Below are 23537 nucleotides of genomic sequence, written 5' to 3'. Positions count from 1 at the left end.
CTACACATCTGGGTATCAGAAAGTCTTGTTTTGATGTATGCTGCCCCCAAATACTGATCTGAGGAATGTATAAAACCAAAATGTGTTTAATTTGGAAGCAGTTATGGGCCAACAACACTCCTCAATCAAAACAACAGGATGGTTTATATATTTGTAATCAACTCATATTAAATCAATATTAAATTGATAAACACTTTAAAACAAGCTAGGTGGAGTATTTTCTGAGATAGATGTCTATTACTTAAACCACTTTATTGATTTTAATAGAGTTGACCCTTGAACAACACAGGTTTGAAAAGAATGGGTCCAATTATACACATTTTTTACAGTATAGTACTATAAATGTATTTTTAGGATTTTCTTTTCTCTAGCTTGCTTTAAGAATATAGTATATAAATCATATAACATACAAACTATTTGTTAATCAACAGTTTATCAGTAAGGTTTCCAGTCAACAGTAGGCTATTAGTAAATAAATTTTTTGGGAATCATTATAGGTGGATTTCCGACTGTGCAGTGGATGGGTAGGTGGGCATGCTGGCGCCCCCAGGGGCCCCCCACGTTTGTCAAGGGTCAACTGTAGATCTAAAACTTTTAATGCAAAGCAACTAACTTCTTAGCCCTCTCATTAAGTAGCCCCTAGAAACAGGTATTTGTTTGACGTTTACCTGATATATTTCAGAACAGGAAAAGAAGAAAATAAACCTGAGAGCTAACACTGGCCCAGCTGGACACACAAGGTGTCCTTCCACAGACGGCACGTGAGGGAACACTTGGTCTTCACGGCCTGTGAGGGAAGTGCCATCAGCTCTGTGTTCCAAGGCCGAGCCTGAGGCACAGGGGACTTAACCTGTCCCGGTACAGGGCAGTAAGGGGCCGGGCAGAGCCAGGGCTGGGAGCTGGGCCACAGGGTATCAAACTTGGGGGCAGGGAGGAGGTGTCTTCCCCGGGCTGGTGCACAGACCCCCACCCGCAGCTCCCTCGCTGGAAGTTCACTCAAGTTCATTCTGGCGTAAAGGTGTTTGGTATGAAAACTTCCTGAAAAGGTCTGAAAGCCTGTTGATATGTAATACCTACCAACGCCTAACTATGGAAAATAAGACCTTGAGGTCATGAATAACATTCACTTACGTAAAGCACACTCTTGGTCAGAAACTCACCGGAACTAAAATACATTTTTAAAAGCCCCAAACTTAGGATGATTTTTATTTACAAAACAGGTTCTTCTGTTTTACGAAAAATTACGAAAATGACTCTGAAAAATAGAAATAGCTTCTCAGACTCTTGGGAACTACTTTTAAGCAACCAAGGAGCTGGAACTCAGACGGTTTTCCTCTAAGAGTTTTAACAGCAACGTTTATGAAGGCTTTGTGTCTTCACAAAATAGCCCGCGCTCCGAGCCGCCTTTCCTCCGGCGGAAAGGGCCCCGTCAGGCCAGAGTCTGAAGGAGCAGGACCTTCTCATTGACGCAGAACCGGTGCAGCACGACCGTCAAGTGCTCGCCACAGCGCGACACCTGGCGCTCCATGGCCAGGCGGAAGTCCTCCTTCACGCCCTTGGTGATGCCCCGAGTGACCGTGTGGTGCCTGAGGGCAGCGACAGGGAAACAGATGGACACCACAGTTAGCGCCGGCGTCACTGGTCAGCGTTCCTGGGGCAGGAGTAAAACCTGACTCAAATCTAAGTAAAGAAATTCAAAAAGGAAGAAAAGCCCTAACCAAACAACCCCCTGCCCATTCCTTCTCAGAAAGACATTAAACTAGAGTGACGTTTCCTCCTCAATAAAAGGCTAGTTTAAACATCTGAATGTCCAGTAAAATGCCACCTGCTCTGCTTCTGAACTCTTGCAGCTCTGACACTATGCATCCCTGTGCTGACTTGTGCACGGTTCTGTTACTTTGGGCCAACCGAGCCCAGTCCACGTGGCCACACAATTCACGTCCGGACAAGCCGGCCGAGTGCAGAGGCAGCAGCAGGGAGGAGGGAAGCCAGAACGAGCCAGTCGCCACACTGAGCTGGGGGCTGGGGCTCTGGGATAAGGCTCAGAAAGGTCTGGGGCTTGTGCCCAGCCACTGGGGTTCCAAGCGCGTCTCTCTCCCGGTGATGGCAGAACAGGACAGCTCTGCTAAGCCCATCCAGACTCCCATCTGTTTGAGAAGCTGGAGGAGTTGGAGGTCCCAAGACGAGATCTAGCAGAGGTGGGGAGAGAGAAGCGGACTCACTGCAGAACAGCCAGTGCCCTGCAAAGGCCTCCTGGGGACCAGATCTGGTCCGTGTGCTCAGGAGACGTGCACATCTGTGGGAGGGTCAGCGGGGGAACGAGAACAGTTCGAGCTACACCCAAAAGCTGTGCTGTGGGGAAGGAGCTCACAAAAGAAATCCCAGAAAACTTAAGACGTCAAAATGAAGAAAGGAAAAGAAAAATCTAGCAGAACTCAATGGGTTGTTAAAAGGAAAGGAGTTCTAACTACCAGGTCAGTACTTTAGTAGATTTAGACCAAGAGAAGGCACCTCCATTCCCCACCTTGACTGCCTAACTTCCCTCAGAACAGTAACAGGGATTTAAAATTAGATTTTTATGCATCGGCCAAAACAAAACTGTCGAAACCACTCTAAAATGTTCCTGTTTTTTGTTTTTAAACTTGTGTATTGTCATATAAAACAAGTACAACAGAAGTCAGAGAGCTGCAACGCAACAGAAGAAAAAACTAAATTGGGCTCTGTCAGACTAGTAAAGATATTACAGGACAGTCTACAATGCCTGTGGGCATTTGAAAGAACTCAGTAAACAGCAGCAGTGCCATAGAGAAAACAGTTCTCTGTGGACATTTCTAGTGAAGTCGGCTGGTTAACTCAGTAATACGGACACGGTGTCAGTGAGGCTAAGGCCACGAGGCCCACTGGGAATAGGCACAGACCCACTTAAGCTGTCCTGAGATACTGTCCTTCTGGGTCCCAGCCTGCGACCCCTGACGGGAGCCAACCCCTGAGCAACCGAGTTACCGGTATTTGCAGACAAGCTAAAGGGCTCTGAAAGCTCAAAGCAAACTCTTCCCTTGGTGCTAGAAAAAATATAATAAAACGTCGTGTCCTGCTGATCACGGTTCAGTGGTATTGCTTCTACAGATAAAGCAATACAACTCCACTGTGTGTCTGTCAGCCTCTATCCCTCTGGTGAGTTTGGATGAAGAAGAGAATTAGTTAGCTTTTGCGCTTTAAGGACAGGAGAAAGCAGCTAATAAATGCAGCATACCAAGTATTTTCAGTTTAGAAAGGGAAGGGCTGAAAAATCAGTAAATGCTGTGCTAAGGCCCAGTAAGACCAGAACATCAACACTGGTCACTAGTACGGAAATCCATGAATAAAAAGTTACTTAAAATGAACTTTGGCATCCTTAAATATTTGTGACTGAATGCCTTATGTTTTACCAAAAGAGAATCACAGTCTAGTGCCTAACCTAATGCTTAATCTAACACAGTTTTATATAACTTTCGGTTTTTTTTTTTCCAGATCCATAATGATTTTTAAATCGAACACAAAAACACTGGCAACTTATGGAAAAAAAATAAGAAATGTTACAATATTACAACCAGATGGTTTGCCAAGGAATGCAGAACAAATTAAAAAAATAAAGCAAGCATGAAAAAGAGCACTGAGGAACAGAGAGCTGGAAACCATGGGCAGTACGACATGTGGACAAAACGGCACACTATGAGCAGGTGTTTTTCCACGTGGTACCTGTCAGCAGTCTGTATGCTGGGCTGAAGCACAGGTAAGAATTCCTGCTGCAGTAACCCCATGGGAGGGCTAGAAGGCCTTTAAAAAACAGCAAACAGCAGCATTCAAACACCCACACCGACTCACCCTGCACTGCAAAAACAACACGCCAGAGAAAATGCACAAGACTGGAACAGACGATGCAGAAACCCTTGAACCTCCACGGGCCCCGGGCCACAGCAGTGTCTTTCAGGAGGACGGGAGCAGCTAGCAGTCCTCTCCCTGCACCTGGTGCTGGGGCACGTCCACAGCATCTTGTTCCTGGGCCCCGAGCTCAGCCCACTCGAGATTTGGTGTAAAAACCACCACCGAGGAAGAGGATGACGAGACGCAATTGAACGGTAGTGCGGAGAGGGAGTCACACTCGAGAAGACACGTTTTTGAATCCAGCTTCCTTCAGCCTCCACTCTGCTCATGCCCCCACCAATCCCAGAGATAAACTTGGGGGCTTTTGGTAACCATCTTTGCCAGGATTGAAGCCCCAAATTGAAGAGGCCCTTCCAGGAATACTAGAGGGGCTGTTTTTGATTGAGAAAGGTTGAGCCTGAATTTCAGAAAGTATTGAGAAAAGGAACAGATGGGGGGGAAAAAAGAGTCTGGGACCCATGGCTTTGCAGAATTCGAAACAAAGATTTTGTGCACAGGACACAGTTTTTCCATTTTCACCTAGTCTAACGCAACTAGGGTACTGCAAGTATCAGCAAAGAGATAGTTCTCTATTTTGGAGTACGTGAGGACAAAGCGTCTTTGTTCTGTGGCCAGCCCCCGGGTGCCCTCAGCGTTGGTACTGGACCCGCCAGCATCGAGCAGACCAGGACGGACTCACAGCCTTACCCCAGGGGAGGGCTGTACACTGCTCACAACACCTCTGGCACTCAGCGGGAGGCGCCACCCAAAAGGTCTGCGATGGCTTCAGAGAATTTGTTTGGAACCCAAAGGGAAAAGGAATATAGACAGTTTTCCTCAAGATTCTAACCCTACCCCCCTTAGTAAGAGCACTCGGGCTTTATGCACCTTGCTTCTCCCGCTGGTTAGGCGTTAAGTAATGTGAAACGTAGGCTTCAAATGAACTGTGAGACTCGCACAGTGAAGACTGGGCAAATTTCTAGAAGGTCAGCTCAGTAAGTAACAATCCCTATTCTTGCTTCCAAATGGACAGAACAGCAGGCTTCCTAAGAGGCTTAATGGTCTCCTACAGGGAGTTAGAAGACATTAAAGTTTATATTGACCAAGGTGGGGGAGCCTGGAATTCTCTCCCAAAGCCTAGAAATTCATGTTGTGCATCCCTGCCTTGCCCTAAGCAACTCTTTACAGTGATATTATCTGGGTGTCCAAGATAATGAAAGCAGGGTGTCCACCTGCTTTCATTCTTTGTCCTAGGGGTTGTCGGCACGTAACCATGTCACTATTCAGCTCAATACAAACTAGCTACAGAAGAAAGGTTCAGTATAATGAAGTTCGAGATCCAACTGTTGATTTTGTAACAGTCCATTCACTCAAATTCCCACAGTTAAGCACTATCTGAAGGGAGATATCATCTATAACTTTAACCTTAAGTAAATGCAGTTGACTCTAAGGCCGTTCCTATATTATGATAATTTGTACAGTGAATTAACTAAAAAGCTATTAATATTAACTTTGTTTTATATATCCAGCCTCAAAACCTGGAAATCTTTCATTTTTAAGCCCACAAAAGGGGTTACCTAAGCTCCCATATCAACAAGTCATCTTTGTTCTCGAACACCGCTAAGACTATTTTCCACATGCCACATTTTCCCCCTAGTTTTTATCTGCAGTCTTAGGGAAGGGAATGGAGATGGAAAGGTGAGCATGTCCAGCCCGTCTTGCCTAAGCAGCCTAATGCATAAAGGCCTCGTGTTTTCAGAAAGAGCATTTGTTCTTTTATGTTAGATGTTTAGAATGTTTATTAATAATATTTACAAGATGAAGGACAAAAACCCGACTTAATCCTCCCATTCTTCAGAACGGATTCCGTAAGACCCTCTTCTTAATAGGAGTAAAGAAATGTGTGCGATTGTGCGTATCACAATGCACACCTCCTGCTTCCCTCTCAACACTTCTAAGGCTCTACAAAGATAGGAAAAGATGTGGATTTTTGCTCTCAACAACTGAAAACTCATTCATTTCACAACTGAGAGAAAAAGGACAAGGCTTTCAGCCTTAGCAACACTCTCTTCTCACTCGGGGCTCAGTCTCTTGCAGTGACTGTGACACTGAGTCACAGCCATGCTGGGTCTGCAGGACGCAAAGGAGGAAGTATGAAAATAAAGCTGCACGTGGCATTTACAGCACAGAGGATCTATCCAAACTACAATGAGTATTGAAGGATAGAAGCAAGATTTATGAGCTATTTAAAAATCATAAATGGTCACTAACTTCATCTAGGTGCGGGAGGGCGTGCCTGAGACCAGGCACCCCACCATTTCTTGGAGCAGGTGTGGTTTTCTTAGAGGCACTAGACCCGGCTAGTTTCTCCTGCGCTATGCAAGCAATGGAGACTGCTTGGGAAGCCTTCAAATAAACACTGAAATCCAAGTACAGTTGATAAATAAAGTCTGTAGCTTTTCTTAATCCACTGCAACTTTAATTAAGCATGGCTCTTTCTTAATTAAAAACATTTTATGTCTAACCAGAAATTTATAGGATTAGCCTGTACATTTTGGAAAGGAAAAGGTATCATGAATGAGACTTTTGTTTAGTGAAAAGGTTTCAAAAGTGACAGAAATATCCCAATTTAAGCAATGTTTTATCAAGAAATGTAGTTAAGGAAACACCAAACTTCAAAAGCTACCTAGAATCAAATCTACTCTCAAAAACAGAGACCAGGTTTGGCTTCCTTTCTTTTCTCAAAGCTACGGACACTTGCAAATATTTCCTACACGCGCACGAAAGGTGAGCCCTTCACGTGGGAGAGCAGGACAGCATGCTTACTTGATCAGCATTCCCTGATTGGGCAGTAACTCCAGATGAATTTTTCCACCTTCCTGAGTTCTTAAGTAGGCGAATTCCTCCAGCATATCGATATCTGCAGGCCAGATTCAGGTTAACCACGTGCAGAAACAAGGTGCCCTGCTCTCTCGGAGGAGGACCAGGCTGGCAGTGACCGAGTGACTTCCCCACGGCCACCCAGCTAGCCGGAGTCAGTACTGGAATCCGGCCTGGTCTGATTTCAAAACTAACTATTCTTGTACCAACCAGACCACCCCATAAAGATAAATATGTTTCTCCTACAGATGCTAATTAAACACATTCTGTATGGTCGTAACAGCAAAATCTTTTGTTTTCTTAATAAGAAACGAAAGAGGCAGTGGGGGTGCTGAATCCCGGAAACGGTTAAGAAATATCACCCTAGGCGCTGGGACAAGGATAACCCGCTCCTCACAACCTGAAGAAGGTGGGCTTTCCCTAACAGTATGAAACCCAACACTCCCCACTGCCGAAAGCAACTGCCGGGCTGTGCAGCACATGTGGTGGGTTCTCAGTATCCGCTATAAGGGCTGTGACACGGTGCTCCAACAGCCAACCCCAGGGGACAGCCAGTGCCCCCAGGAGAGGCCCCAGGAGGCCCTGTGCTGAGAGATGCAGGCCAATGAACTATTCTACTCTATGGCCTCACCAGCCACTGAGCCTCTCAGGAACCTGAAGGCTATTAATGCAGGCATCTCAGGTACCTTCCTAGAAGTCGCTGGAGGTGGGAAGTGGAATCGAGCTGGCTGATACCGATTCTGCGCATCACCTCTGGGAAGCCTTTTACGACTCTCATGAGACCAGCTGCCACAGGCCCATTTTTATTCGTCATTCTTTCTCTCCTCCCCCAAAATAGTAGAAAACCATTATTTCTACCTGGAATTCAGTCTTGTACTATGCATTTATTCTAAAAAAAAAAAAAAAAAGGTCAGAATTTCTTATGCTTACACAGGAAAAAGGATACTTGTAACATAGTTGAAAAAATTCTCGTATTGGAAATTTCCTTGCTGACAAATCTTATTGACAGCTTTCAAGAAAAGATTCTCTCCCCGTGGCCACTCCTGCTGAAGCAAGACGATCACATGCCCCAGCGCCATGTCGTCCCTGCTGTCCGTGAAAGCTCGGAGCTGCAAGACAAGGGTTTGTGCAGACACGGAAGGAAGAGGAAATCATGGGGTGATCTTAAATATGCCAATACCACTCCCTGAAAAAACGCTGCTGTATGCAAATGTGTGATCTAGGGAACAAAGCAGAACACACACTTGCCATGCACACAACACAACCGCCTTCTGAGGGGGGTGGGTCCCAACCACAGAAGCTTGGGTCCCCTCTGTGCTGGGAACAAGGTCACTGGCAGTGTGTTCACTGAGCCTCCTGAGGGAGCTGGACATGCCTGGCAGGCCTGACGCTCTGACTTGGGAAAAGGGCGAGAGAAGCTGAGTGGTTCTGTATGGCAGAGAGAAGAATTTGCGGATTTCTTTGAAGGGGGCAGTTGCGGGTAGAGGGTGGGCCGCAAGGCTAGTTGGAGAGAAGGGTTTGAGGAGAACATGGACTGGGGAGCAGAAAGCCAGTGAGCAACAGGGAAGGAAGCGGCAGTGTGACGTGCAGAACCAGCCCGAGCACTAAATGAGCATCGAGGCCTCAAAACACACTTTAAATTGTTTCTGTTGCCCCAAGGGATTCTGATGAGGAGTGAAGTCTGGGAATTACAGCCCTAGAGCAGAGACTCAGTACTCCTGTTCTCTTGCTCACAAACCTTGGTGAAATGCACGCTAAGGCTCTGCTCCACCGGCAGCCAAGGGCCTGGCGTTCTTCCAACAGCCTGTAAACCTTCCCAGCTCTGCTGGTGCTCATCCTAACGCCTGAAACGCTTTCACCCCGCTGGTCTTTAGGATAATAAACTCACCATCCCTCTATGAGCCTGACGGCATTTGTACTCTCTTCTTCTAGCTAATATGTTTTGACATACATTGATTCACAAAATACTTACTGACCAGCACTATGGGCAGGTTATTTGCATAACCGTCCCATGTCTATTTGTAAACTGCTTGAGGATGGGGATCACATCCTGCTCATCTGTGCCCAGTGCCGTCCAGAGCTGGTGCTTGTTCACTGCTAGCCCGTGCGCTCTCCCCACAGCACCAAGTCTCTCCAGATTATCAGAGCAGTGTTCCAAATTCAGTTTCGTTCCTGCTCGTCAACGTTCAGCTTACCTTAAAGCAAGCCAGCATTAGATGCAGGCAGTACGGCATGATAGCCTTGCTGGTACATGGCAGCAGCTTCAGATCCGAGCCTGTGGACAAAAGCCCACAACATGTGTTGTTATCAAAGAAAACAGCTTTGAGAGGCATATATTTAAGATGCTTTCCAGAAAAAAAGATAAGCAACAGTCATATGATTTCAAATATAATTAAATAATTGTATTTAGTGATGGTGAAATTGGTTTTTGAATGATCTCTGGATTTCATTTATCAATCTTCTTTCCTAACCTTGCTTAAATACTTTTTATTTTTAGAGAAAATTATATAGAGAGTATGACAAACACCTCTGTGCTCGACACCAGCTATATAAAACGTTAACATTTTGCTTTGAAGATTTTTTTCTTTTCTAAGATTTTATTTATTTATTTATTTATTTGAGAGAGAGACAGCACAAGCAGGGGGAGTGGCAGGCAGAGGGAGAGGGAGAAGCAGACTGCCTGCAAAACAAGGAGACAGATGCGGGGCTCAATCCCAGGACCCTGGGATCATGACCTGAGCTGAAGGCAGACGCTTAACTGTCTGAGCCACTCAGGCACCCAGTTTTAAAGATTTTAATATAAAGTATCACAAATTTAGTAGAAGCCTCTTGTGCACCTTTTCAGATCACGTCCTCTTTTCTTCTTCCTAAAGTAACTATTATTCTGAAGGCGCTGTTTTTCATTCCTCTGCAACAACAGAGGAAAGTTTTGCAAGTTTTCAGTCTACTATATAAATGGTGTCACACTGTATGCATCCTTCTGCAAACTATTTTCGATACTAATACCTATAGCTCTAATTCACTGACTTTCAATGTTTATACAGTATTCTGCTATTTACATATGCCACAATTCATTTATCCATTCTTTTATGGTGGACATTGAGATTTCCAATTTTTCACTATTACAAACAATGCTTGAAATAAACATTTTTTTTTTAATATTTTATTTATTCGACAGAGATAGAGACAGTCAGCGAGAGAGGGAACACAAGCAGGGGGAGTGGGAGAGGAAGAAGCAGGCTCATAGCGGAGGAGCCTGATGTGGGGCTCGATCCCATAACGCCGGGATCACGCCCTGAGCCGAAGGCGGACGCTTAACCGCTGTGCCACCCAGATGCCCCTTGAAATAAACATTCTTAAATATATTTTCTCGTGCACCTGTGGGGGGAAAAAAACCTTAGGCAATATTTTCAAATGAAGACCTTAATCTTTTCCCTTATGGTGTGTGCTCTTTATATCCTAAATCCTTCTCTACCCTGAGGTTGAAAGTAACAAGAAATCAAGGAGATCCTGTACGCACATATTTACACGTTTATGTATCTAAAACAAAAGGTTCATTCTGAAATACAACTTACCTTTTTTTAGGAGATGAATTCATTTTAATAATAATATTATATTCTATCTCATTAAAAAAAGAAAATGTCTGGTTGAAATTCATGACCCGGGGGGTGAGGACCCAAGTATGAAAAGCACTGATCTAAGGGATTTAGCTAGAAGAGGTGTATGACCAGGTAATGAGACGTTCAATCTGGTCTCCACAGTGACGGTATGAACCCATACACCTTCCAGAAGCAGACGGGCAATGTGTGTCTTCACATCCCCAGAGTCAGTTTAACCTCTTCATTCTGATGTGGGTGATGTGGTAGCTTACCGTTTTCATCTGAGTTCCCCATATTGCTAATAGGTTGAGAATCCTTTCAAATAGTTTCTGGCTATTTGGATTTCTGCTTCTGTGACTCTGTAGTTCATATTCTTTGCCTGGTTTTCTACGAGGAGTTGGCTGGTTGTTTCTTACTGGTTTGAAGGAGCTTTTTCAAAATTTTGGATACAAAGTTTTTGTTGATTGTCTGTGCCCGATTAACTTTCTTGCAGACTGTGACTTATCCTGTCACTTTGTCACAGTAGCTTTTGTTGCTATTTTAATTCTAATGTGACTAAATTTACTAATCTTTTCCATTCTGTTGTGTGCTTTTTGTAGCCTAAATCCTTCTCTACCTGGAAGGCCCAAAGAATCTTTTCTGTATTTTCTTCTAAAAGCTTGAAATCTTTACTTTTCATTTTTAAATCTTAAAATTTAAATAATTTTTGTGTAGTGTGAAGGAGGGATCACATTTTTGTTGTTTTTACATTTGGATCGACTGCCCCACTACCACTTATTGGATAAATTCATTCTTTGCTCACCGAATTGTAATACCATTGTTTCTCAGTTCTCTATTCCATTCCATCAGTCAGTCTCTATGCCAACACTCCACTATCTCTATTACTATAGCTTTAAACTAAGTCCTGAAGTCAGCTAGGTCCAGTCTTAACCCACCTGATCTGCTTCTGTTTCAGAGACACTTTCTGAAGGGGTCTGGGCTATACATTTTTTTTTTTTTTTAACACCATGTGTACCTTAAACAGCTTCAGTAATGATCAAGACTATCATGCTTTTGTCCTCTAGGAAATTTGTAGTGTCCTAATAAATCTACCTACCAGTTGCAAGGACCTTTTCTTTTTTTTTAAATGAAAATAAATGTTTTGAAATTATATATAATGCCATATTGTTTACTTTTCAGTTACATAATATTTATTTATTTAAATTCAACTAGCCAACACATAGTACATCATTACTTTCAGATGTAGTGTTCAATAATATAACAGTTGTGTGTAACACCCATTGCTCATCACATCACATGCCCTCCTTAATGCCCATCACCCAATTACCCCATCCCCCCTCCCCAGTTTGTTTCCTATACTTAAGAGTCTCTCATGGTTTTTCTCCCTCTCTGATGACTTCCCATTCAGTTTTCCCTCCCTTCCCCTATGATCATCTGTGCTGTTTCTTATATTCCACTTATGAGTAAAACCATATGATAATTGTCTTCTCTGGCTGACTGATTTCACTTAGCATAATACCCTCCAGTTCCATCCACATTAGTATAAATGGTAGGGATTCATTCTCTCTGATGGCTGAGTAGTATTCCATTATATATATGGACCACATCTTCATCCATTCATCTGTCTATGGACATCTCCGCTCCTTCCACAGTTTGGCTATTGTGGACATTGCTGCTATAAACATTGGGGTGTAGGTGCCCCTTCAGATACATTTGTATCTTTGGGGTATATCCCTAGTAGTGCAATTGCTGGGTCATAAGGCAGCTCTATTTTTAACTTTTTGAGGAACCTCTATACTGTTCTCCAGAGTGGCTGCACCAGCTTGCATTCCCACCAACAGTGTAAAAGGGATCCCCTTTCTCCACATGCTTGCCAACATTTGTGGTTTCTTGTTAATTTTAGCCATTCTGACAGGTGTGAGGTGATATCTCATTGTAGTTTTGAGTTGTATTTCCCTGATGCCAAGGAATGTGGACCATTTTTTCATGTGTCTGTTGGCCGTATGTATGTCTTCTTTGGATAAATATCTGTTCACATCTTCTGCCCATTTCTTGATTGTTTTTTGGATGTTGAATTTAGTAAGTTCTTTATAGAGCTTGGTACTAGCCTTTATCTGATACGACATTTGCAAATATCTTGTCCCATTCTGTGGGTTGCCTCTTAGTTTTGTTGACTGTTTCCTTTGCTGTGCAGAAGCTTTTTATATTGATGAAGTCCCAATAGTTCATTTTTGTTTTTTGTTTCCCTTGCCTCTGGAGATGTGTCTAGCAAGAAGTTGTTGCAGCCAAGGTCACAGAGGTTGCTGCCTGTGTTCCCCTCTATGATTTTGATGGATTCCTGTCTCACATTTAGGTCTTTCATCCATTTTGAGTTTATCTTTGTGTATGGTGTAAAGATATGGTCCAGTTTCATTCTTCTGCCTGTGGCTGTCCAATTTTCCCAGCACCATTTGTTGAAGAGACTGTCTTTTTTCCACTGAATTTTCTTTCCTGCTTTGTCAAAGATTAGTTGACCAAAGAATTGAAGGTCCATTTCTGGAGTCTATTCTGTTCCATTGATCTGTGTCTGTTTTTGTGCCAATTCCCTGCTGTCTTGGTGATCACAGCTTTGTAATATAGCTTGAAGTCAGGCACTGTGATGCCCCCAGTTTTGATTTTCTTTCTCAACACTCCCCTGGTGATTTGGGGTCTTTTCTGTTTCCATACAAATTTTAGGATTAGTTCTTCCAGCTCTGTGAAAAATGTTGATAGTATTTTGATAGGGATGGCACTGAATGTGCAGATTGCCCTGGGCAGCATAGACATTTTAACAATATTTATTCTTCCAATCCATGAGCATGGGATGTTTTTCCATTTCTTTGTGTCTTCCTCAATTTCTTTCATGAGAGTTCTATAGTTTTCTGAGCATAGATCCTTTATCTCTTTGGTTAGGTTTCTTCCTGTGTCTTATGGTTTTTGGTAAAGTGTAAATGGGATTGATTCCTTAATTTCTCTGTCTCCTGTCTCATTGTTAGTGTATAGAAATGCAACTGATTTCTGTGCATTGATTTTATATCCTGCTACGTTGCTGAATTCCTATATGAGTTCTAGCAATTTTGGGGTGGAGTCTTTTGGGTTTTCCACATGAAGTAACATGTCATCTATGAAGAGAGAGAGTTTGACTTCTTCTTTGCCAATTTGAATGCCTTTTCTTTCTTTTGGTTGTCTGATTGCTGAGGCTAGGACTTCTTGTACTATGTTGAACAACAGTGGTGAAAGTGGGCATCCCTGTTGTGTTCCTGGCCTTTGGGGAAAAGCTCTCAGTTCTTCCCCATTGAGAACGATATTCACTGTGGGCTTTTAGTAACTGGCTTTTGTGATATTGAGGTATGTCCCTCTATCCCTACACTGTGAAGTGTTTTAATCAAGAAGGATGCTGTATTTTATTAAATGCTTTTTTCCACATCAGTTGAGAGGATCATATGGTTCTTGTCCTTTCTTTTATGAATGTGATGTATCATATTGTTGATTTGCAAATGTTGAACCAGCCTTGCAGCCCAGGAATAAATCCCACTTGGTCTTGGTGAATAATGCTTTTTATGTACTGTTGGATCCCACTGGCTAGTATCTTGGTGAGAATTTTGGCGTCCGAGTTCATCAGCGAAATTAGTCTGTGATTCTCCTTTTTGGCAGGGTCTTTGTCTGATTTTGGGATCAAGGTAATGCTGGCCTCAGGACGAGTTTAGAAGTTTTCCTTACTTTTTTTTTTTTTTTAACAGCTTCAGAAGAATAGGTATTAGTTCTTCCTTAAATGTTTCATAGAATTCTCTGGGAAGCCATCTGGCCCTGGACTCTTATTTGTTGGGAGATTTTTTATGACTGCTTCAATTTCCTTGCTGGTTATGGGTCTGTTCAGGTTTTCTATTTCTTTCTGAATGTAAGTTTCCAGGAACACATCCATTTCTTCCAGATTGCCTAAGTTGCTGGCATATAACTGTTCATAATATGTTCTTAAAATTGTTTGTATTTCCTTAGTGTTGTTTGTGATCTCTCCTCTTTCATTCATGGTTTTATTAATTTGGGTCCTTTCTCTTTTCTCTTTTTCTCCTTTGATACATCTGGCTAGGGGTTCATCTATCTTAGTAATTCTCCCAAGAACCAGCTTCTAGCTTCATTGATCTGTTCTACTACTCTTTTGGTTTCTGTTTCATTGATTTCTGCTCTAATCTTTATTATTTCTCCTCTACTCTTCGGTTTAGGCTTTATTTATTGTTCTTTCTCCTTTAGGTGTAAGGTTAGCTTGTGTATTTGAGACTTTTCTACTTTTTTCAGAAAGGCATGTATTGCTATGTACTTCCCTCTTAGGACCACCTTTGCTGTGTCCCAAAGGTTTTCAACAGTTGTTTCCATTTTCATTTGTTTCCGTGAGTTTTTAAAATTCATCTTTAATTTCCTGGTTGGCCCATTCATTCTTTAGGGAGGATGCTCTTTATCCTCCAAGTGTTTGTGTTCTTTCCAAATTTCCTCTTGTGATTGAGTTCAAGTTTCAAAGCACTGCAGTCTGAAAATACACAGGGAATAATCCCAATTTTTTGGTACCAGTTGAGATTGATTTGTGACCCAGTATGTGATCTATTCTGGAGAATGTTCCATGTGCACTCGAGAAGAATGTGTGTTCTCTTGCATTAAGAGGAAATGCTCTGTATATATCTGTGAAGTCCATCTGGTCCAGTGTATAATTCAAAGCCCTTGTTTCCTTGTTGATCTTCTGTTTAGATGATGTGTCCATTGCTGGTAGTGGGGTGTTGAAGTCCCCTACTATATTGTGTTATTATCAATGTGTTTAATTGGATTATTAATTAGTTTATATAATTGACTACTTCCAAGGTAGGAGAATATTTATAATTGTTAGATCTTCTTGTTGGACAGACCGTTTAAGTGTGATATACTGTCCCTCTTCATCTCTTAGTAAATCTTTGGTTTAAAATCTAATTTGCCTAATATGAGGATTGCTATCCCAGCTTTCTTTTGATGTCCGTTACCATGATAAATGGTTCTCCATCCCCTCACTGTCAATCTGGAGGTGTCTTTAGGTCTAAAATGAGTCTCCTGTAGACAGCATATGGATGGGTCTTGCTTTTTTAATTCAATCTGATAACACTGCATCTTTTGTTTGGAGCATTTAGCCATTTACATTTAGAATAACTATTGAAAGATATGAATTTAGTGCCACTGTATTGCCTATAATGTCCCCTTCCGTAGACTGTCTCTGTTTCTTTCTGGTCTGTGTTACTTTTGGGCTCTCTCTTCACTTACAGGACTCCCTTAAATATTTCTTGCAAGGCTGGTTTAGTGATCACAAATTCTTTTAGTTTCTGTTTGTCCTGGAAGCTCCTTAATACCTCTTTCCAGTCTGACTGACAGCCTTGCTGGATAAAGTTTTCTTGGCTGCACGTTTTCTCATTTAGTATCCTGAATATATCATGCCAGCCCTTTCAGGCCTGTCAGCTCTCTATGGATAGGTCTGCTGGCAGTCTAATGTTCCTACCCCTGTAGGTTAAGGACCTCTTGTGTCAAGCTGCTTTCAGATTTTCTTTTTATCACTGAAATTTGCAAGCTTCACTAATATATGTTGGGGTGTTGATCTATTTTTACTGATTTTGTGTGTGTGTGGGGGGGTTTCTCTCTGCTTCTTGGATTTGAATACCTGTTTCCTTCTCCAGATTAGGGATGTTCTCAGCTGTGATTTGCTCAAATATACCTTCTGTCCCTCCCTCTCTCCTTCTTATTCCTCTGGGACCCCAATAATTCTAATATTGTTTTGCTTTATGGTATCACTGACTTCTCAAATCCTCCCCATGGTCCATGGTTGTTTTTCTCTCTTTTCCTCAGCTTCCTTTCTTTCCATCATCTTGTCTTCTATGTCACTGACTCTGTCTTCTGCCGCATTTACCCTAGCTGTGAGAGCATCCATTTTAGACTGTCTCTCAGTTAAAGCATTTTTAATTTCAACCTGATTGGATCTCATTTCTGCACTAAGAGATTCTCTAGAGTTTTTTATGCTTTTTTCCAGCCTAGCTATTAACTTTATAATTATCATCCTGAATTCCATCTCTGACATATATCCATATTGATTAGATCTGTGGCAGAGAGTATTCCCTCTGGTTCTTTCTTTTGTTGTGAATTCTTCCTTCTAGTCATTTTGCCCAGAGAAGAATGGATGGACAAGAGAACAAAATCAAAAATATCAACCATGACTGAAGTGAAATACACACTAGACAAATCTGAAGAGGTCAGAAACCAAAAAAGAAAAAGAAAAAAGAAAAAAAAAGGGAAAAAGGAGAGAATATAACCTCTCAGGTGGACAAAACAGGGTGATCACCTGGTCTTGGGTGTATTTTGGTCTGTTTGTTAGAAGACACTAAATCCTAAAATTGTAAAGAAAGCAAAATATATATATACAAAACTTGAATACAGCGAAAAGCAGCCAAAAATGAAGAATATATCTATAAAATTTAAATGCAAAAATGAAAGTTAAAAGAAGAGTTAATCAAATAAACTAGTTGAAAAGGAAAAAAAAGAAAAGGAAAATTTTAAACTGAAAAATAAGTCATGAGAAAAAACCTTGAATTCTATATACTATTTTTCCTTGGCACTGGAGTTTTGCAGTTTTGTGTGTTCTGTAAACTTGGTATCCTCCTGATGTTCCAGCTGGTCTTCTGGGGGAGGGGCCTGCTGCCCTGATTCTCAGGTGTCTTTGCCTGGGTGGAGCTGCACCGCCCCTTGCCAGTGGAAGGGCTCCGTGTAAGCTGCTTTGGGTTGCTCTATGTGGCGTTTGTTCCCTCAAGGCTTTCTACACCACTTTAGAGGACCAAAATAAAAATGGCCGATCTCCAGCCCCAGAGCTGTAAGATTGTGGCCCTTCTCTGTTCAGTAAACCCTCAGGAAAAGCAGCCTGCACTTCTGTGTGTGCCGAACTCTGCCGGCTCCTGCGGTTTGCACTGCTGCCAATCCTCCGGGGGAGGAGGGTCACCCTGGGCCTGCTGCTTGCAGAGCCCCCGCACACAGAGAGCAATACTTTTTCTTCTAAAAAATGCTATCATTTTAGCTTTTCCATTTAGTCTTGCCTCCACCTCAAATTAGTCTTTGTGAATAAGGTGACATAAAGCTTGAGGATTCTTTTTCTTTCTACAGCAGAGGCCCTTTGTTCCAGCACCAATTGGTTGAAAAGGCCTTTGTTTCTCCAAAGAATTGGTCTGGTGCTGTCAATGAAAATCATCTGACCATATTTGTGTGGGTCTCTTTCTGGATTTTCCACTCTTATGCCAATACTGTCCGGATAACTGTAGCTTTATATTAAAAGTCTTGCTATGAGGTAGGGTATGTTGCCCAGTTTTGTCATCTTTTTCAAAACTGTTTCAGCTATTCTAGATTATACTTCCCTATAGATTTTAGAATCAAACTAACCGCTCCCCCCCAAAAAAAAAGTCTGCTGGGATTTTGATTGGGATTGCAATAAGTCTACAGATACATTTGGGGAGAACTGGAACCCTAACAAACATGAGTCTTCCAATCTATGAACATGATTTTGTACACTTTTCAATAAAGTTGTCCCTAAGTATTTCACGGTTTTTGATGTTACTCTATTTGGAGACTCCTTAGGCTTTTCTAATGTAGCCACATATCTGTAAATGAAGACAGCTGTTTTCAACCTTTATGCCTTCCTTTTTCTTCCCTATTGTGCTGGTTACAAGCTCCAGTATGCTGAACTGAAGTGGTAAGAGCAAATACTCTTGTATTGTTCCTGATCTTGGGGAAAGCATTTGCTATTTCATGGTTAAGAATGATGGTGAGGAATAACTATTTCTAGTTTGCTAAGATTTAAAAAAAATCATGAATGATGAATGCAAACATAATGGAACCTATCTGCATCAACTAAGAGAATCATGATTTTTCTCCTTTACTACGCTAAAGCGGTGATATCACAGTGATTGATTTTTCTACGTTAAACCGCCTTCGCATTCCTAGTACACTTGGTCATATGGTTTATTCTTCTTATATACCGCTGTATTCAATTTGCTAAGATTTTTTGAGGATTTTGGAATCTATGTTTATGCTGGATCTGGCCTTTAATGTCCTTTTCTGGCAATGCTCTTATGTGGTTTTGCCGTTAGGGTTACGTTGGGCCTTAAAAACTGAATTGGGAAGTGTTCCCTCTTTCTCTAGTTTCTAAAACAGTATGTGTAGGATTGGTGTTATTTCTTCCTAAGTGCTCGACAGAATTCACCAGTGAAGCCATTTCGATCTGGAGTTCTATGGGAAAGTTTTTGATAACAATTTAATTTCTTTGATAGATGTAGGAACATTCATATTTTCTATTTCATTCTGTGTCAGTTTTGGCAAGCCATGTTTCTCAAGGAATTTTTCCATTTCATCTAAATTGCTGAATTTATTGGCATAATGTTATTAATAATTTATTCTCTTAATGTCCTTTTGATTTCAGTAGGATCTGTAGTGACATTCCTTCTTTCATTCCTGCTATCGGTAACTTGTGCTCAGTTTCTTCCTGATCAATCTTGTTTGGAGTTTATCAATTTTATTTTTTTCAAAAAAACAACTTCTAGCTTTATTAATTTCCTTGATTTCATTTTCTATTGCTCTGATTTCTGCTCTTATATTTTCCTGTCTTCTACTTTCTTTGGGTTTCATTAGCTTATCTTTTTCTAACTTCTAATGTGGAAACTTAGAACCCTGACAGTGAATCTTTCTTCCTTTCTTATATAAACATTACAACTAAATTTATATAGTTTTTCAAGCAATATGCTACTTGAGGTGAAGCTCAAAATAACCTGAGAGGGAAATGCCAGGAGACACTTCTTAACAAATCATCTGCAAGTTTTCTGAGAATTGGTAAAGATAGGAAAAGGAGGTCACGGATATTCTTCAGAGATAACAAACTCGGGAAGTGGAGAGAACTTTGGAAGAAAGACAGATTTACAGCTGCTTATGAAATCAGTGCCAAGGACAAGCGTGGCAAGGGATTAACTTTTTATACAGTTTGTCAAACCCCTCAGATCACATAGTATTATTTCATCAGGAATCATAAAGAATTTCCCGGCCTTGGGTCCTAGAGCTGTATTTACGAAATATGAATAAAACTTGTCACCGTACCTTTTCTAAATTTGGGCTTTATTTTTGAGGGTTCTTCCTGTGTTTTGCCTCCATCTTGAATAGGGAGTACCATGTAGCACATCAAATCAAGGACTTTTTCACACGTCATCTAAAGAAGATCAGATGAAAAGGCACCAACCTGAAATTCTCATTGAAAGCAAATCAACAGAACACTAACATATGTGTAGCAGACAACTGGGCAACGTGTGCACATGGAGGTCTGTACCATTACCTCAGGACTCTATGAGATTGTTACTGTTTGCTCAGCAGTAAGTGTAGAAAAAGTAACTGAGGATCGTGGTACTAGACCTTCGGGGGAATAACAACTCATTCTTTGCTGGTAAAACAAAAGAACAAAAATTACAAATTGGTCAAGTATTAACTACCCACGTGTTTAACAGCACAGTGGCATCCAAAAGAAGTAGGCCCATCTTAAGGACATTTACTAACTCACTGAATAGAAAAATCAACAAAATGGGACATAGAATAGTGAACTACATGGTATGATATAAAGCATAATTTAAAATGAAGGAGAAATATACACAGGCTAAATGAGCTGGAAAGGGTTCAGGTACGAAGGTTACCCTTATCTCAACCTCAAAGGTGGCGGAAGAATTTGGAATGTGGATAAGTGAAAAAAGGGTTTATGGAGGAGGAGAGAAAGATGTGGGGAAGGGCTGGGCATTGTTTAGGTGATTAGGTGAGGGGAAAGAAGATATGGTTTAGGAAATAACACAGACAAAACCGGTCTGATGCAGTGCTGGTGGCTGAGGAAGCCTCACGTGGCACACTGAGCAGGCTGCTCTCAATCCAGAGAGGGAGCCCCCACCTACGGTCTACCTGCTCAATTCTAGTAACAGCTAGATTCCATTGGGGAGCATGCTCTATGTGTCCAGCACAACCTTCTTATTATCCCCATTTTACAGATGAGGAAGTGGAGTGTTAAACCCATGCTTTCCACCCTTTTTCATGTCTTGGCGCATCCAGAAAATATCTGTAAGGCTGCTCAGAGCTGGCGGCACTAACCTGGGGGCTCTAACTGCCCCAAGCCACAGCTAACTCAGAGGGTCATCCAGAACCCACCCAGGCCCAGAGGGTTGTGAAGCTCCAGCTTTAAGAGCTCAACAGCCTGGTAGTTAAGAACTTGAACGCTGGAGTTAGGCAGCTCAGTGAGGTAACTTGCCCCAGGTCACAGAGCTAGTAAGTAGTGGGGCCATGGTGTGTACTCTGGAGTCACTCTGGCCCACCTCCAGCCAATCTTTTCTGTAAATCCTTCTCGACTACATGGACCCTGGTGAAAACACCCTTCCCTAAATGCCTACTGTGCGTATGTCAGGGGCGTACCACTTAGTATTGGATTTTTAACTGTCTTCTATAAATACTTGCACTTTTCTCTGTAACTTAAATTATATGTCCTGAATCAGGTATCCCTCAATTCCTACACCCTGCTTGTATCTCCACCCCCAGCACATGGTTCAATTTGGGGCACCAAGGAAGTCACTATTTCAGTTAAGTGGAATGATGACAGCAATCTCGTAGAAAGCAATGACCGTAACTTAGAGATGGAAAAAGATGACTGGCAAAAAACTCAGTTCAGAGCCATGGATTAGAGTGGTGGCAAAAGAAATAAAAGGCACCACACCAAAGATATTAGCTTCATACTGGAAGAATCAAAATGATTAGCCAGAGTAAGAGTGAACTGTGACTTGAGAGTTTTACATCTAAGGGCCAGAAAAGGAAGGAAACTCACACCTGGACACGCTGGGTCTGAGCTGAAGACAGACAGCTGAAGGCAGCTGAGATTCAGGAAGCAGGTTAAGTTAGAAACTAAGGGTGCAGGCCTAACAGCGATTGGCTTTGACAGAAGCCCTCAAAGAGAATGAGTTTGCCCAGGTTAATTAAATCTGTTTATCTTATATTCCCTAATACAATGCTGAACAGCAGTGCCTTGTGTAACCCTCTAATTCTACATGATATATGGATATCTGCGTGGGTAAATATTTGCTCTCGCTCAAGTTCTCAGGAGGAATTCACCGAGACTTGGAATTAGGTACCTGATAATTACATAAACGATGGCAGAAAAGTATTTTCAATTTTTAATGCACATACTTTACATGCTCCTAAATATCATCATGGCAAATTAGAAATCGCATTTTAACGTCCAAGTTTAGAAACTTTATTCAGGGTTACTAATCAAAAAGTAATCAACTTCACATATAGAAAGATGAGAAGAATCAGAGTTTGTGTGTTAAGTTATGGCCCTGAATTTATACAGTATAAAGAATAAAGAATGTGCTTAATCATTTTAATTGAATTCAAACATGTATTAAGTATCAAAGCTGTGCAGACCACTGTGGTAGGTGCTGTGAGAGATTCTAAGGCAAAGCACAGGGTCTCCACCCTGTGGTAGGAGGGGCTCACAATCACAGACTTGTTTCCTATCTGCGCCTGCAACACCCCGTGAGGGGCCATTATCATGTAAAAACGGATTTGGGGCCGATCCTCCATTTCCTACTTAGTAAATGCCTCCCTCTTCTGTCCAAGTACAATAGGACTGATTGTGCTCTAAAGTGATTCCAGGTTAAGTAAAGAAAAAAAGAAACCATCCTCCAACAAAACGGAAAAAGGAACGGGAAATCTGGGAAGCACCGAAGCCTGATTTCAGGCAAGCTATAACTAAAGAGAAAACTAAGTGAAACAAATTTATCAAGATTTTTACCAACAGATTCGATGATAAAATCTAGGCAGAAAAACCCTATTTCAAATAAACATGCCCTGAATTAAAGGCCACTCTAGGGAAAGAGGAAGCCCCAGGCCCGCTGAGTGCACCTGAGGGTCCCTGGGGGGAGGCGCGCACTACTCACTCTGTACTCCCCTAGGGCAAAGTGGCAGGTCGCTAGCTGGATGAGTGCCCTCTGATGCTCCAGGGTCCCCTGTCCTGTGATCTGTGGCTGAGGAAGTGATCCCTGGAGAGCGGCGAGATGATGCAGGCTGGCTATCGCTTTTTTATATTGACCCTAAGAAAGATAACAGCAAGGAGGTGAAAAACACTGACATTTAAAAAGAATCTCCAGAGTTGGGGTGCCACAGTTGGTTAAGCGTCTGAGTCTCGATTTTGGCTCAGGTCGTGATCTCGGGGTCGCGAGATCCAGCTCTGTGTTGGGCTCTGTGTTCAGCACGGAGTCTGCTTAAGACTCTCTCTCAAATAAATAAATACATAAAAATATCCAGGGTTAATTAAGCAACTACAGATAAGGTAGCTCTTTTGATCATCTGAGGAGGAAAAAGGAGACTTAGCAATAATGAAACCAACTTATTTAAAGCTAGACGGAGGGTTCTTTATGGAGGTACTTTATACATACAAAGATTTTTCTTTCTGGTCTTAATTCCTTTTTTTTTTTTTTTGAAGTTATTTATTTATTTTTTAGTTATCTCTACGCCCAACATGGGGCTTGAACTCACGACCCTGAGATGAAGAGTCACATGCTCTACGGAGCCAGCCAGGTGCCCTGGGTCTTAAGTCTTAAGATTAAATAAAACAACACAAGCTTTTGGATAAAATACATTTTGGATATACCATTGCTTATAAACATTTTACAACTAATACCATTTCTCCTTTATGTAGGATGGAAGCAGCAGCCTGTCTGTTTCGACAACCGAGGTCGGAAGCTCTGCACGTTTTAGGGAATTACCAGCTCTCTCCATTCCAGGCCTAAGTAGCTCAAGACGGTAGAGCAGGGCAGAAGGACTCCATTAGAGTCGAGGGCCGAGAAATATTCATCTTTTATTGCAAAGTAAAAATCTTGCTTCTACAGAGGGGTGTGCAAAAGTAACACAGAAGACGTGGCCTTGTCATTCTGGAGTTTTTTTGAGATGAAAGTGGACCATAATCCCTCTGCCACTGAGGACAGAAGGTGTCTTCGGAGCACGACTAGCCTACAGAAGGAACACACATATCTTGCACGCTATGGCTGGCTCACAATAATAATCATCCTAGACAGACAC

The 23537-nt window shown here is 42.0% G+C and overlaps 1 protein-coding gene across 5 annotated transcripts in view; it reads right to left on the bottom strand.

Moving 5' to 3' along the window:
• Positions 1–233: 233 nt before the first annotated feature.
• Positions 234–23537, bottom strand: part of INTS10 (integrator complex subunit 10) — a 37565-nt gene continuing 14261 nt past the window's right edge. The window contains exons 12-18 of one of the 5 annotated variants that reach the window (XM_019798691.2): positions 22397–22549; positions 19533–19641; positions 8979–9058; positions 7730–7892; positions 6730–6823; positions 3739–3816; positions 234–1586 (exon numbers count right to left, since the gene is read on the bottom strand). In XM_019798691.2, the coding sequence (XP_019654250.1) occupies positions 1430–1586; positions 3739–3816; positions 6730–6823; positions 7730–7892; positions 8979–9058; positions 19533–19641; positions 22397–22549 (834 nt within the window). In that variant the 3' untranslated portion in view covers positions 234–1429. Of the gene's footprint in view, positions 1670–3732; positions 3817–6729; positions 6824–7713; positions 7893–8978; positions 9059–19532; positions 19642–22396; positions 22550–23537 lie in introns of those variants that run through there. The other 4 variants (XM_011223791.3, XM_002918342.4, XM_019798692.2 and 1 more) reach the window with 4 other exon arrangements.

This window comes from Ailuropoda melanoleuca, chromosome 18 (genome assembly GCF_002007445.2).
Source record: "Ailuropoda melanoleuca isolate Jingjing chromosome 18, ASM200744v2, whole genome shotgun sequence".
Classification (NCBI taxonomy): Eukaryota; Metazoa; Chordata; class Mammalia; order Carnivora; family Ursidae; genus Ailuropoda; species Ailuropoda melanoleuca.
The sequence above is the reverse complement of the archived record's forward strand: the minus strand, read 5'-3'. Positions and strand labels throughout refer to the sequence as shown.